General features: G+C 31.8%; 4 protein-coding genes across 5 annotated transcripts; 2 read left to right on the forward strand and 2 right to left on the reverse strand.

Moving 5' to 3' along the window:
- The first annotated feature begins 5134 nt into the window (after positions 1-5134).
- On the forward strand, positions 5135-7868 carry LOC120271462 (V-type proton ATPase subunit e1-like). The gene is made up of 3 exons (XM_039278140.1): positions 5135-5310; positions 6285-6332; positions 7653-7868. Exons 1-3 carry the CDS (start codon positions 5213-5215, stop codon positions 7717-7719), a joined length of 213 nt encoding a protein of 70 aa, XP_039134074.1. The 5' UTR covers positions 5135-5212; the 3' UTR covers positions 7720-7868.
- A 130-nt stretch (positions 7869-7998) lies between these two features.
- On the reverse strand, positions 7999-8798 carry LOC120272240 (heat stress transcription factor B-2b-like; the record flags this gene model as incomplete). The annotated part of the gene is made up of 1 exon (XM_039279004.1): positions 7999-8798. A coding segment is annotated over one exon (726 nt), but the record flags the coding sequence as incomplete, so codon positions are not given.
- LOC120271460 (heat stress transcription factor B-2b-like) lies at positions 8795-9598 on the reverse strand. Its single transcript, XM_039278139.1, has one exon. The coding sequence runs from the start codon at positions 9289-9291 to the stop codon at positions 8833-8835; it is 459 nt and encodes a 152-aa protein (XP_039134073.1). The 5' UTR covers positions 9292-9598; the 3' UTR covers positions 8795-8832.
- A 5497-nt stretch (positions 9599-15095) lies between these two features.
- Positions 15096-16047, forward strand: LOC120272459. 2 transcript variants are annotated; one of them, XM_039279284.1, is made up of 3 exons: positions 15096-15387; positions 15479-15561; positions 15768-16047. In XM_039279284.1, exons 1-3 carry the CDS (start codon positions 15150-15152, stop codon positions 15867-15869), a joined length of 423 nt encoding a protein of 140 aa, XP_039135218.1. In that variant the 5' UTR covers positions 15096-15149; the 3' UTR covers positions 15870-16047. The 2 variants fall into 2 exon arrangements, with proteins under 2 accessions (XP_039135218.1, XP_039135219.1); XM_039279285.1 differs by having other exon boundaries at positions 15102-15387; positions 15758-16047.
- Positions 16048-16562: the final 515 nt, after the last annotated feature.

Here is a 16562-nt window from a genome sequence, read left to right on the forward strand (position 1 = left end):
ATGGTTTGTGAGGTTTTGGATTTGTGAACTCAGTGAAAAAGGGCCCTCAAGGGCCGGGCCGAGGCGGGCCGGGCTACTGATAAATTAATATAATTAATTTTTATGAAATATATATTTTATTTATGTGATTAAAAAAATTTCTTTTGAGAGTTGTTAAAAAACCTCAATGGCTCATTGACCACGAATATTGGCCTGATCAGTGTTAAACGAGTGGGACACTTCAGAAATATCATAGTTTAAGGACATGTTTGGATGCATAATAAATTTTTTCTTAAAAAAATATTTTATTTTATTTTTTTTTTTTGAAAAGGTGGATAAACCACTTCATTAAAAAGCAAGGGAAAAAACAAAGATACTGCTAAGCCCTCATGAGAAAGAAGAGGGCGCCAAAAGCGAGCCATGCAGATGTAGAAAGCTAAAAGGAAATCAAAAGATACAAAACGAGATGAGGAGCAACCTCCCCCACCCCACCAACCCCCACCTCAAATACAATTAACTAACCAGTATGCGTATCGGGCCCAGCATCCTGAAATGATGCTCCACCTTGCTCCTCCCTAGTGGAAGTAAGGAACTCCAAACTACGCCTGATTGTAGAAGAATGTTTTAGAAAAATATTTCATAAGATTTGAAAATGATTTCGGTGGAATTTACTTCGGAAAAAATTTCTACATAACGGGAATGGTGTTTGGATATACACAAAAAATAATTTTTATAAGAATTTAATTTTAAAAATATCACAAGAAATCCAAGACAGCCTTCTGTTATCTTTTCAAGAGTACATAATATCACAAGAAACTTCTCCTCAATTTATCAATACACAACACCAAAATTAATATTCACATAATAAAAACAATAACAATTGGATAAAATAGATGCACACATAAACACGCACAAGAATGTCTCCTAAAGACAAGAATTGCAATTAATGGTGTTGGTTTAAATCATTATCAAATGGTTGTGAATAAAACTAACATCCACATAAATTCAAACAAATCCATTAGAAACATCAGCTAAAAATGCAAATATAAACACAAAAATACAAGCAAAACAGAATCATAAACTCACAATAATAGATTACATGACAACACTATAAGCTGAAATAAAGAAAACAAAGATTGAATTCTTAGGATTGCTATTAGACTCTTCAGGAATTGAATTGCATCCTCAAAATCTTAGAGAAAATGTTACAGTAAAAGATCCAAGCTTATGAACAAGAACCAAATAAGATACAAAACCATAAAGAAACCAAAACCAAATGAACACACATGCATATATATATATACATGGATGACAATATCAAAATACAATATTATTTTAATCTTCTTAATCTTAAACTCAGCTCATTATCAAACAAATATAAGCCGATCCATAAAGCAGGAGAAATGAGAGTCTGGAGCATTTTTGAGACATTCTATCAAACATTTGATGGGCACGGATGAGAAAAAAGAGACATTCTACTCAAACTAGGGCATCTCTAAGTTAAAAGCTTTGATTTTTAAGCACCTCCAACAATGAAAATCCACCCAAATCTCCACGACCTCGAGATCCCTTCGCCAAACTCTAGCAGCGGCAGCAGCTCCAACAACAACTGTAGCCCTGTGCTAGCTCCGACCACTCCTCCGACATCTCCTCCCAAACCTGCGACCCCAAGATCCGTCAACGCCAACTCTTATTCGATCATCTTCATTCAAGCTGACACCTCCTCCTTCAAACGCGTCGTCCAGATGCTCATCGCCTCCGCTGAAACCGCCGCAAAGCACGATGAGATGGCTGTCGCGCGGTGTTGGGGTTGAAGCCGTCGGAGAAGGAGGAGAAAAAGATTTGGTGAGGGGACGGATGTCCGGGGAAGGGTCGGAGTTGGTTTGGAGAGGAAGAAGGGAAGAGACGGCAAAGAATTGCAAAAATGACTTGAGTTTTGGTTACCCCGAAAAGTAAAGGAAAAAAAAAAATGGTTCTCACCTCTTTTACAAAATCCTATGGAATTATAAGATTATATAGTAATTTTATACTATAAAATTAGTGTCTAGACAACCCTTATTATAATTTCCTACGTAACATTAAATTCCATAGGAACCATCACCATATCACCATTCCTATAGAATTTAGTGGTACCCAAACAGGTCCTAAGTCTCATTTAACACAAAGATAATAACATATACCTAATTATGAATACCGATTTGTTGTTGAAACACCGTATAGTCAAGGGAGGATGCGCGATATGAGCAATTCCTGTGCGTGCACCTTTATGGATATAGGACTTATCACTTTCATAAAAAAATAATTTAAAATATAGGTTATTGAAAAAAGGAATTGTATTAATAATTTAATTTTATAAATAATTTTAAATACAATATAAATTTTAAAATTATAAACTTCAACAATTTGCTGCAGCTGGTATAGTTCGAGCTAGACAAAATAAAACGATATTTTAAAAACATTAGTTTTTTTTTTTAAATATGGTCTTTGATAGGGACGTAATGCTATGTTTGGATTGAGGGCCGGTGAGGGAAAATAAAGGGAGAGTTTTGAAGGGTCAAAGTGAGCCCTTCCTTCGTTTGGATAGATATTATTAATTTAATGAAGAGAAATTAAATGTTAACTACAAAACCCTCCGAAACCCCATTTTTTCTGGTCCCCCAATTTATGGTGCCAGGAGAAAGAACCTCCTAAAAATTTTAAAATATTTTAAAAGACTTTAATATCCTTAATTTTTTTTAATTAATTACATAACGTCACTTCATAAGTTTTTTCTTTCACTTTTTTGCAATCTAATTTTATTTTAATCAAATATTGTACATGATACCCATCGCAGATCCTTGTTTTTATGTATTTCTTTTTTGCTTTTATGTTAATTTAATTATTTCATATTTTAGTAGACCAAATCAAGCATCAGTCTATTGTAAAGATGTAAATAGCAATATTTTTTTTATCCTATGCAAGACAATAATGTATGATATATTTTCAAAGAAAAAATAAAGGATGGTATTTGAGAATTGGCAAAATTAAAGTATAAAAAATCAAAATCAAAATAATAATGATAATTGTAATAATTTAAATATTATTAAAAAATTACTTAAAGTGTGAATTTATTTGAGATATTTATAATGCATGTGTTTAACTATAAATAAGTAATTTCTTATTTAATAATAAAGATATAATTGGTAAATCATATTATTATATATCATTTCTCTTCTCTTCTCTTCCCATCTTTAACCAAACAGGTTGATAAAAAAACTATCATTTTTTTCCCTCCATAAAATTTGTTTATTTAAACATGAGTTCAACATTCTCTTTCCTTTCCTTTACTTTCTCTCCCCTTCCCTTTCCTTACTTTTTCTTCTACTTTTGAATCCAAACACTTATGTAACAATTACCCCACCAATTTTCCTTATAATTAATTTCTAAAATATTCATATTAATGGATATTGAATTCAATTTAAAATATTTAAAAAAATTCATTATAATTAATATTAATTAGTGGTAAACTCATCTAACTCACTGTTCTTTTCACTTGCACCTCTGTCCCCCAACTAGAGACAATATATATCAAATATAATGAAATGAAATATATATAAGTATAACAGATAAAAAAAATTAAAAAATTATATTTGATTCATTTTTAAATATTATTTTGAGATAAAATTTGTTTAAATGAAATTATTATTGTTGTCCACTTTTGAGCCATCCAGGCGCTTATATATATTGTTGTTTATATTTCACAAGCATGTATTAATGTATAAAGTATGGCTAAATTTTAAAATTATATATTTTTTCGTATTTTAAATTAATTTTACTGCTTATTCTTTTTATTTTTATAATTCATTTACCAATTTTATTAATTGTCCCTCTATATATATATCTGTGTGTTTGTGTCATTGTTGTTGTTGTTTATGTTTCACAAGCAAGTATAAAATATGGCTAAATTATTAAACTGTTCATTGTTCGTATTTTTAAAGTTATTTTATTGCTTAAATTTTTTTTTATCACTCATTTACCAGTTTTACCAATTGACCTATTTATATATTTACCAATATTCAGCCTCCATGTCACCCTCATAAATTTCTATGCACTTTTAATAATTTATTTAACAAAATATATTTTATAACTTTTGCATTTAAACAAAAAAAAATATTTTTATGGCTATTTTTCCCATGTAACTAAAAAAATTAAGATAATGCTGTAATGCATATAAAAATATAAAATTAATTTTTGAAGTTTCTTTATTTTATATAACTCCATGTATTAGATTTTCAAATGTGACAAGATAAGCACATAAAATAATAAAGAGCATCCACAATGATAATTCATCCACACATTTTTCACCACTCGACAGGAGAGTTGGAATATTATAAACTAAGCCATATGTAATGAGGCCACTACCACGAGACTAAATTTTTAATAAATCTAAAAATATAAAAAATAATTATAATATTTAAACATTTTGATAAGTAGTAAACAAGTAAATGAAAAAAAATCATAGAACATCACTTTTTAACTAAAAAAAAATTTATAACTCAGTGATATTGATCACGTTGCAAAAAAAAAAATTAATGTAGGGCATTCAAAAAATTTAGACCTCGTCGTGGGTGAGGACTTGCAACACAAACCTCACATCACTCGTAAAGATGAACGGGTTAGATGTTTAATTTCCTACTAATGTTCGTGTAAATTTTTTAGTAAGTCACTAAACTTTGACTCACTTTCATTTTGATCACTGAACTTCAATTTGTATCAATTTGATCACTCAATTTTAATTTCATTTCACTTGGTAGTAAATTAAGAGATTTCAATCTCTAAATGAATGATGTGGTTCTTTTTCGATGATGTGGACACCTCTAATAGACTTAATAATGTGTCAATGGGAGGACTAACTTAGATTTTTAAATAGTCATGTAATTAATTGGGGATTGAAATCTTTAATTTATTACCAGTTGAAATAAAATTACAGTTAAATGACTAAATTGATACAAATTGAAGTTTGATGATCAAAGTGAAAATGAGCCAAAGTTAAGTATCATAGGAAAAAAAATTTACCCACTAATGTTCATGGCTCTTATCACATTTGCCTAAAAAAAAATAAATCAAGGGAGTAAAATGCAAATAGGCAAAAGTAATCTTCTTTTTGTAGCCATTTGGGATGACCCATCGGATTCTCGATCCATCATCTCCAAGGCCTTGCACTGCGCTGTGCGATCCCTAGATCGGAATCGCCATGGGTTTCCTGGTGATAACGCTGATCTTCCTTCTCACCGGCGTCCTCGCCTCCATTCTCGTCCGCCTCTGCTTCAGCCGCGGCCCTTCCACCAATTTGTATGTTCTCTAGTCGTTCCCCTTTTACTTTTTCCCAATTTGGTTCATCTTTTGCTTTGGATCATCCTCAGATGCTTAATCGTTGCTTATTTTATGCTAATTGCGTTGTGCTTTTGATAGTTTTGTCTGGTTGTTGATTTGTTTTGTGGTTTCTGAGATTTGAGGCTTTTCTGATGATCCTTTAGATCAATCGATGGTTTTTTTGTCTCTTTCTCTATGTGATTGTTATTTTGGACTTAAAATTGGGAGAAATATGAATTTGAAAGATTGAATAGAACATAAAGATGACGTCTTTCTGGATAATTTAGAGTAATTTGTGTTGGCGTTTAGTGTAAATTCTGAGTTTAGATCGATGTGGATAATACCTGATTGATGTCATCATATGACTATTATGATGCTTAAGGAATCTGGGAGAGAAGATTGCTAAGTTTTGATGTATGGAAGTGATGGTGGGATAAATCACTTTCTTTTTGTCTTTATGATCTTTATCATAGGATGTTCACTAAGGTTGCGTTTAAACTTGTTGTATGAGACCTGAGTGGGTTTATTTGGAGGGGCTGAGATCCAGATTTGTGACTTCCTATAGATCAAAGCCAATTGTTTCACGAATTTGGTGAATTGCTCCGGAAAAGTTATTATTTTTTTTTCTTTTTGTTTCAGCTCCATTTTAATTTCTGCACTTGTTATAACAAAAATTTCATTGATTCTAACCAACATTCTGTTACTCTGTCCAGTGTTGTTCTGATTATTTGTGATTTTTAAAAGCATCTTTATCAATTAAAAGGCTAATTGTTAAAAAAACATGTTTTACCTTTGATTATTAGTTTTAATTTGATTAATCAAAAGATTTGGATTGCTATCTTTCATTTGTTGCGGGCCTATGTTTTTCTATTTTTTTTACTGGTAATTTTCTTTAATTTTATTTTGCTATCTGAGCATATCTTCTGACACAAGGATGCAATTGGTTGGTGCAGGCTTCATTTAACATTGGTTATTACGGCCACCATTTGTTGTTGGTTGATGTAAGTCTTTAATTCCAATTGGTTTTTTATTAGAATTTATTTACTAATTGTGTTTAATTAATTCCGACACCATTATTGGATATCTTTCTTCTCATATGTTTCTTTCATGATTGTATAAATGATATTCTGTACTTGAATGTTATGTAGCATGAAGCACTTCTTCCTCCTTGATATATGCTAAACAATTTGTAGCTAATATCATGTGAAAGTAACAATTCAATTGCTTAGATAACTGGGTGTATTACTGCTAAAATTTAAGAGCACATTTAGTAGCTGTAGTAAAACACAAAGTATTGTACCAGTTAGGATATGAAAAGAACTGCTGAACAATGCTCATAACTATATTTGTGCTTTCCCTGATAGAAGGTGGTGATTCAAGTTATTATCAGCGAGCCTCCTATACCTTGAATTTCGATGTCTTATTTCTAATTTCGGATGAAACACCTTTGTAACTCCTAACTTATTTTGTGAAACCCTCTATACCTTGAATTTCTCCCATTGAAGGGTGTGTTCTAGCTGAATATCATACAGTTTTGTCATATGAGATCACACAAGCCCTGATAGATTTTAGTTTATTAAGCCTTTTGCTTTAGCCTGGGTCTCAAAACCTGTCTGCCTTTTATGTTTATGTCAGCTAGGTTGTAGAAGATAATGGGCCATTTCATGCACAGGGAAAAACAGTTTTTTTACTGGCCGATATGCCATTGACAATTGCACTCATCCATAAGTTCCTGATAATAACAGATCTTGCTTAGGTACCAATTATGCCTTGCGTATTTGGTTTCATGCTAAACTTAGAGATACACAAGATATGAAGGCAACTAATCCTAACGTTGATATAATTTTAGGAAGCAGAACCCATGATGATGCTATGGTGCCAGTTAAGTTATACTTACAAATAGATGTGTAAAAGTCTTCCGATAGACTCTTTCATTAAGGTTGGAAGTTTGATCAAGTTACATGCTAACAATGGTCTTTTGGAGTGATTTTGGTGGTTGATATGCCATCATCTACCCCTATTAAGATTGTATTTAGTATCTGTAACCAATATTAGGCTTCTTTTCTAGTGCCTTATGTGATTAATCAGCTATATTACAATTGTTTTCATAGTATTCAGGATCATCCTTTCTTGGTCATATTTGAATACTTAATGAACCTATTTAACCATTGCTGGCACATTGATCTAAATCACCTTGAATTTTAATCGAAGAAGGCTAAATGCTTCGCATTTAGTATTAACTGTAATGTTTGTTAATCTATACCTTTGCTCGTGAAAGACATCCTATTATCTGTTAACATATTTGCATTACTAATCATCAGGTGGGCAATCGTCTACCTTGCTCAAATGAAGCCTCTCATCGTTCCGATCCTCAGTGAAGGAGAGTGATACTACTCCCCAACAATCATCAAGAGAAATTGTTGTAAGCCCGAAAATACTTTCATTTAGAACCAGTGGATTTTGCTACTGCTGTGATATTATTTACTGTCTCATATGATTTCCTTTGATAAATAAAACATATGACCAGTTTTATCTTATGACGTGCACTTACAAACCCAGAATTGATTCAAGTTCTAATACTTATTTCATTTAGTCATTCTTTACCATCGCTAGGAAGTTCACTTACATTGTTTTACTAGAACATTTACATGGCCATTAAGGGGAAAAAAAAACAATTAAAAATACAACGGAATAAGAAATAATCACGTGACCAAAGGCGTCACGTGCATCCTCCATTAGACTCACTGGTTTGCTGGCGGAGGGCAACACAACATCCAGTTCAGCGGATCCTGCCCATCTATCGGATCTGAATCCGATAGACGTCGCTTGACCTCCTCATTCGGATCCTCTGCCTCATTGCTCCGGATCTGCTTTTCTCCGATCAAGACTCCAAAGAGCCTATGGCTATGCTCCGGCTGTGCCGGCGGATCTGAATCCGATAGGCGTCGCTTGACCTCCTTATTCGGATCCTCGGCCTCATTGCTCCGGATCCGCTTTTCTCCGATCAAGACTCCAAAGAGCCTATGGCTATGCTCCGGCTGTGCCGGCATGGGTTCCAGCGGCACCTTGCCAGGTGCTGTCACAGCTACAGTATTTTTGGCTGTATAGTTTGACATTATATTAAGGATATTGTTGTAGAGGGACTTAATCTCCAATAGCTCACGCGAGAGTTGCCCGTTTTCAAAACGGAGCCTCTCATTCTCGCTCAATAGATCAGCCACAGTCACTGCCGACGAGCTTGATGACATAGCTTGCTCCTCACTGGAGTTTGTAGGTGATGGCAGTGCCGCCAATGGAACAGCCGCCACGGGTGGTGTTGCCGCTGCCATCGAGTTAGAAACCTTGTGGCGATGGATGTCATAGAGGAGCTGTTTCTCACCTCGCCGGAATGACTCATGGGCAAACTCCCACTGATTTGCCGTGACCTTCCTGAATCCCTGTAATCCCACCAAAAATAATAGAAACCCCTAAAAAATTTGAAGAAAAGTTGAAAGAATAGGATCAAAAACTCACATAGGTGTTGAGCTGGCGAATGAAACTGGAAAAGTTGCAATGCTTGAAAAATTTAGGGAGGAGATCACGAGCAAACTCGACCGGGCGCCGAACGACGAAGGCTGAGCCCTCAGTGTTCCATGAGATCACATCATTGAAGGCCGGATCATCCACAAGCTGGTAGGTCTTTAAAAGGAACGGCGTCAGTCTCTGCCTCTCTGGAAGTGCTGGCGTTGATTTCTCAATCACTGTGGTCGTCTCCTGTGCCGCCACTGCCACTGTGACCATCCCCTCAGGCGGAGGAGGTGTCATCGGAATCATTGCAATCGCTGTTGGTGGTGCCACCGCCACCGTTACCACTGGAATTGCAATAGCTAATGTTGGAATTGGCTTCGAATTCTCAAGGGCTACCATGGTGGTCGGCGGCGCCGCCACTGCCATCACCGGTTCAGGCGGAGATGGCGGCATTGGAATTGGATTACTTAGAAATGAAATTGGGATTAGTGTGAGGATAACTCGGTGAAGGGGAACAAAAGCGGTGCTGAAGGTTTCTAGAAGGGCCTCGGTTGTCGGGTTTCGGGCCTAAAGGGGCACTGACAACGAGGTAAAAACGTCAGCAAAGTTGAAAACCACGCAGTTTGTTCGTGTGAAGTTTCTCGAGAGTTGAGCGTTACTGTTGACGTGGCAGTTAATGATTTGATTGTAATTAGTGAGACATTAGGGATGTCGTTAAGTGTGGTAAAACTCTGATGTGTCATCGTCTTATTGGTTAATAACAGGAACTTTTTATTGTTTAGAGTGCTCTTTACTTTGACCTGTGTGTGATTATGAAACAGCCTCCTTGAACACGTTTTTCCTACACAGGCAACAAGTGCCGCCATTTTCACTGAAATCAAAAAGACATGGACAACAATCTCAATAAACACAACATATGTTCTTAATTTGTGTGGATTTTAAGGTTTCTATCTCAAATTTTGTTTTTAAAATAATTTTTTTATCTGAGCGATTTGGCACTAATAGGCCTATTTTTTATTCTAACTGTTGATATAATTGTATTTATTATTGACATATGAAAATTTTACAAAAAAATGAAACCATGTACAGAAAAATCCTACTGAGAAAAAGATGGGATGTCAAGAACATCAAGGAGGTAGGATGAATAGTTGGTCAGATCTAGTATGGATCATACATGGATGATAGTTTTAGTTGGTGGGGAAGAGGATCAAGTTGGCCTTTGTGAATAGCTTGATGTATTATCTCCTTTCAACTTTTTGAGTGAAATGTGACAAAAAAGAAAATCCATGGATTGATCTCATCCTCTCCGCTCCATAGAAACTATGTGATCACCCCAAGGATGTAGCGGTCATAGACTGACCATAGACCCTATTTAACAAGTGAAATATATAAGTTGTCCGCTCAATTTTATCTTAGCACCAACACTACACTTTTATAATAAAAGAGTGGTATTTTATTTTTTTTCGAGCCAAAATCAAGGATTTATAAAGTTAATAATATTAATTAAGAATTTGGTTTGCCAATCTTATTTTTATCTTCTATATTTTTCTAAATATCTAATACCACAGGTTAATTAATATGATCTATGTTCTCTATGAAAACCTTATGGGTTTATAGGATGAATATTTATTACTGACAAATATTTAATAATAATTGACAATTTTTTGGTTTATGAACACTAAGTCTTTTATGTAAAGTTATTCATAACCTGTTAAAAAAATATTATTTAAATTTCAGCTCACACAGAATGAAAGCACATGTATATTGTGAGAGTAATTTCACACGTGTGCATGTTTCTAATGTGGTTTGTTCACATTTTATAAATAAATAAATAAATAGATATTTAATAAAATAAATATTAATAATGATATATAGAACAACATGAGAGAGAAAGAGTCACCTCAAATTACTCGGACTAAGGCTTTTATTATTGTTGTATTAACTACGATACTGGAAAAATAACCATACACAACAAATGTGAATACATATTTATTTAGCAAAAGAGATTAAATAGAATGATAGGACTCTCTCGGAGATGACAAACCCTAATTAGCCAAATAGAATTTAGTTAAGAGGCTATAAAAGGCAAAGATACTAATCACACAAGAAAAAAAAACTCATGGAAGAACTTTATAGTTTTAAATATAAAAAAAAGAAAATTTTTTACTAAAATTATTATTATTTTGCTGAGACATGCAAACAGACCGTTAAGAAAGACAAAAACATATACAAACCTCAGTGGAGCAAGTAAAGATGGAGCCACGTGTACATGGACATTGGTACCATTTGCACATAAACATTACTCATACTCACAGAAAATGTATTCTCACTTGTGATTTAAACTCACAAAAATCTATCTATCAATAGATCACTTAGTCGTTGGTCTAAAATTAACTATGTTGATCCATAGAAATTTTTTTTGCTTGACTTAGATACCAGAGCCTCCTCCGGCCAAATACCGGGTAACACTAGTGTTATTCTCACAGGGAATCAGCAAGTAGAGAGCAAATGCATCCTTTTTATTTGCTACCTGTTTGAGTGAGGCTGGATTAGACCAATGAGGGTGCTTGTTTGCTCCAATCGAACGGTTGATCAAGTTCAGTGCTGATCCAGAGAAAAAAGAAAAAAAAAAAAAGATTTTCATATTAACTAATTAAATTTTCTCAAACTTTATCAAAATGGTTGGATAATCCTTGAAAGCCACTTTTTCAGGCCTTTTCTTTTTGGAACTTTTTATATCCCCTGCAAAGTTGTTAGAAAAAAAAGTGAAAAACAACAAAACAATGAAAAGCTTCTTCTTTTGTCTCTCGGCAACAAACCTTATAATAAATAAATAAATAAATAAATAAATAAAAATAAAATGGTGCAACCTTATCTTTGGTGAGTGGTTCTTGTTATTAATAATAATAATAATAATAATAATAATCCTTGAAATATACTGTCTCTTGCCTTCATATAATCTTAGGTCTTTCTAGAATAAAGTTGGGATATAGTTGGGATAAAGTTGGACTAATAAAATTTTGAATTAAGTTTGTACAGGTAGGTTTTTTTCATCTCAAATTGAGTTGCATTGGTTAATTTAATTATATATATATATAGTGTATGTTTATATCTCTTGACTATATATATATATTGACGAATGTGAACAAATCATATCAGGGTATGCACATGTCTTAAAGTAAATACTTTAGCACATTTATGTCCACACTTTATATGAATTAATGTCTTTTTTAATAAAAACATAAACATTTTTTACCGAAGATTTTAGTGTTAATAGGCTAAGAAATTATTTGTTGTTTTGATTATATCAATATTCATTTTAATCATTAAATAAAAAAAAATAAATATCTGCTTTGACGTTAATATCATAAGGTATTTTGAAATAGGTGTCAAAATTTCTAAAGGACTTCTAAATTTCTCAAAGAAAAAGGTCTGGTGGTTGGTGGTGAGGAGTAGGTGGTGATCATTTGATGATTAATTATTATTTTTATCACAAAAAAAGTTATGTTGTTTTGCAAGTACACCTCACAGAAAGAGATAATTGTTAATTAAAAATTGAAAATAAATATATTTGTTTGTAAACTCCTATTAACTGTTGTCATTTCCTATGATACCTTTATGATTACAAATCAACTAAATTTTATTAAAAGTTGTTCTTTTATAAGACTTTTAAAGTTGATTTTTATTTCATGGATGTATAAGCAAATAAGGTTGGAAATCTTGGGATACATTAATGAATATTATTTTACTTAGATATATATGTTAGTTATTATGCTTTTTTTTTTAATAAAAAAAATATACAAGGAATTATTTAATTAAAATCTAACCACCTTCTCATTTATATTAATAATATGTAACAATTATCAACCGGTTTTGTTCAAATGACAAAGATTTGAATCATTTATAAATCTCAATAGCTTACTTCAAAAATTGATGGGTTAAAAGTAAATATCTATATGGGTAAATGTTATCCGTTGATTTTCGTAGATACATAAAAGTAAAGGAGAGAATGAGCAAGAGAGAGATAGGAAGAAACTGGCTGATGAATCGTTGCATCAACCATGCAAATGAGATGTACTTAGTTCATGAATGGGTAATTGAGTGTGTTTTGGTTTTTTTTTGAAAATTATTGTAGGTTTAGTAGAAATCGAGTGCAGTGATTGTGATTGATTCAATTATTATTACGATCACGATCTGACGGTTCATATTAAAATACTTTGTATCCTATTTTTTACAGTACTACTATTTATTAGTATAATCATATTTTGTTTAACCATGTACAAAAATATTATTGTTTATGCAATGATGAATACTATTGAATTTGAATTCAACTGTCATGATCAACGTGTATATATATATATAGATTTTGAAATTTACGCATGTAATTATATATATATATATATATAAATGATTAAAGCTTGAGTGTTGTGTATATCCATGCAATTTAAAAAGTAATTAAAGTGTTTGAGGACCACATGAAATGCGTAGTCCATTCCATCTACATATGCTCTTATACTGTTTGAGATTTTTGTAACATTGAAAGTAAAAGTTAGTCAATGTCATGGGAAAATATTTTTCTATTGTATTTATTCATTTTTTAATCTTTATTTCACATTTATTATTTGAACAACCTTTAGATGTCAAATTCTTAAGACACTCAGAAGGTTTTAAATTTTTTTAACTTTTATCTTAGGATTAAATTAGGTTTAATAAACATAAAGTTGTTTTAAAATTAAATCATTTTATAAGCCCTTTAACAGTCCATGGTTATTTTTTACAAAATAGTTCTCTTAGGAAGTTTTTATAAAATAAAAAAAATATTTAAACTAATTTAAAAAGTTTTTTTTTCATTCAAAATAGAAATATAAAATTTGGGGAAAAATGAGTGAAGTAAAAAACCATATATTTCCCACATCACATGTTCAAATTCAAATTGTATGTATAAGATTTTTCCTCCTTTTATTATCCATGGAATTATTTAGTTTTCTCTTTACATAATTATTAAAATATATTATTATTATTATCATTGTTAATTATTAAATATATTTATGATACATTTTTAATTTTAATATATAGATTATTAAATATAATACTAAGCATATCTGGGGACTTCTATAAACATCGGCATATAATAAAAAGTAAGAGAAAGATTGAGAATGATAGATGGAGTTAGGATTTAGAAAAAAAAAAGGTAATCCAATAAACATCCTGGCGAAATAGACGTTCGTTGATATAGGTTCTTAAATATATATTATAATTAAAAAATTTATAATGAACAAATAGTTCTTCTGAAGTTTGGTTATCCACTAAAAACCCTCATATTTTGAGTATTCACATAAAATTCTTCCTTTATCATTACTATTCATTTTAACTCCACGCCACTGATAACACAGTGATGTTTAAGGGAAAAGACAAAAATGACCCACCACACTCATCTATGACCTATAATTCATTTTCTTAGAGAGTGCTTTTTTTTCAGTTTTTTTCTTTTCTGCACCTCACTCCATTAGAATATTCTATCTTACATGTATTTCTCACTTAATAAGTATATTTTTTCATTTAACATTGCGTGTTTAAGTGTAACCATATAAGTTTTCACTTAATATTTGTTTTTTATATTTAATATCTTTTCTTTCCATTTAATATTATGTATTTCTGCTTAAAAAATTGAGAGACATTTTGATCAACGTCAGTTATTTTTATGGTAGAATGACTGAAAAGTAAGCGTTTAGAAAAACTGACTTTCGTACTATATCTAAAAAAAATTAACATATTCTGAAGGTAACTTTCTCACCAAAAGCAAGATAAAGTTGAAATTCTATATAAAAATAGTTGAGGCCCACAGACTAAAATATAAACAAAGTGAAAACTGAAAGACTATTTGAAAAATTCAAATATCAAACAACTATATGAGATGTTTTGAAACTTTCAGCACTAAAAATTAATTTTTCCAAAAACAAAATTGCTGTTGGGGTTTTTATTCTTATTGAAATAATAATAATAATAATAATAATAATAATAATAATAATAATAATAATAAGAGGGAACTTCTTTGTAAAGCACGAGAGTATAAAAAATAAAAAATTGTACGGTATGACATGACATACACATTATCTCCTGTTTCCCAAAATATCTCTGCCATCCTTCCCCTGATATTTATTTCCAACTCCAACCCACCATTGACCCTTATTTATATTTATATTTATATTTATATAATAATAATAATAAAATATGATATGATATTTTATAAAATATATATAAGATTTTATTACTAATTAATCATTGATATAAATAGCGATGGATGGAGTTAGATGAAGCTTGCGATGAGATCCAGACGAGCAGTCACCGTCCGATCAACGATGAGCCGGAGTCCATGGACGGAGGAGATGCACTCATCGTTCCTCAATTGGATGGAAGACTCCTTCGTCCTTGGTAGCCTTCTCGGCCTCACCGCGCCGGAGCACGAGCGATGCGCGTGCTCTTCTTGGCCTCGTTTCCCCGATTTCTCCTTCTCCGATTCCCATACCGTTTCCCATCATCCATTTCCAGGTTCCAACCCTTAACCCTAATCCTTATCCTTCTCGTTTTATGTTTTCGTTTTCTTGATTTTTTTTTAATTTGGTGACTTTGGAAACGGTAGTCTTGGGAAACGCGAATCACGGCGGCGGGGGGAATCGAGGGAGGAAACGACCGGTTTGTGATGATGATGAAGCTCAGGATCAGGTTTGTGGATCTGTTTTTCAATGGAAATGTTTTCTTTTGAGATTGATTATTTTAAGTCATTTTATCATTGTTTTTTTTTTTTCTATTTACTGTTTTATTATATATATATATATATATGTGTGTGTGTGTGTGTGTGTGTGTGTGTGTGTTTTTATTTAATTTTATTTATTTATTTTATTGATGGGTGGAATTAAAGGTGGTTCCAGAGCTTAGAAAGAAGGGAAATGAAGCAGATGGATTGGGTGGGAGAAGGAAGAGGAGAAGTTTATGTTGATTTAGTTTTAAGTTTTTTAACACATAAAGAATGAATATGTTATTTTAAAGAGAGAACAAGTCCAATTTGTTGTTAGGACTTTGCTTCTTGGGAAGATTCTTTTTTCCTTCCTTTTTTTTTTTATTTGTTTGTTTGTTTAGTATTTTAAAGTGGAAGATATTTCTAAGCATTGATTGTTTGTTGTTGGAGGCATTTAATTGGATGTTTTTGGATGGATTTATATATGGATGGATTTAGATATGTACTAATATTTTTTTAATGTATTTCGAAGTGATGGCTTTTAAGGCTGCAAACATGTTTTCAATATGGAAAATGATTCTGAGAGAAAGTTGATAACAAAGCTTATCAATAACTTTACCAAAATAATAATATATATTTTTTAAAATCTTCCCTGGAAATAGAATGGAAGAATTGATATTTCATTTCTTTCCAAATTTTTATCCTGCCTTTAAAGATTATATAATAATTTTAAAAAATATGAATTTTTTTAATCACAATATAGACAATCATATGTATGTAAATGCGGTGTTCACTAAAGATATATAATATTATTATTTATATAAAAAAACTTTACAGAATTACTGTATAACAATATTTGACATTATTTAATATTATTTATAAATAAATCATAACCGTTGGATATTAATCCAATAGAGACTGTAGACATATTTAGATCTCACAACCTGAAACTTTAAGGCGTTACATGATGAGCTCTCATATATATATA

This window comes from Dioscorea cayenensis, chromosome 11 (genome assembly GCF_009730915.1).
Source record: "Dioscorea cayenensis subsp. rotundata cultivar TDr96_F1 chromosome 11, TDr96_F1_v2_PseudoChromosome.rev07_lg8_w22 25.fasta, whole genome shotgun sequence".
Taxonomy (NCBI): domain Eukaryota; kingdom Viridiplantae; phylum Streptophyta; class Magnoliopsida; order Dioscoreales; family Dioscoreaceae; genus Dioscorea; species Dioscorea cayenensis.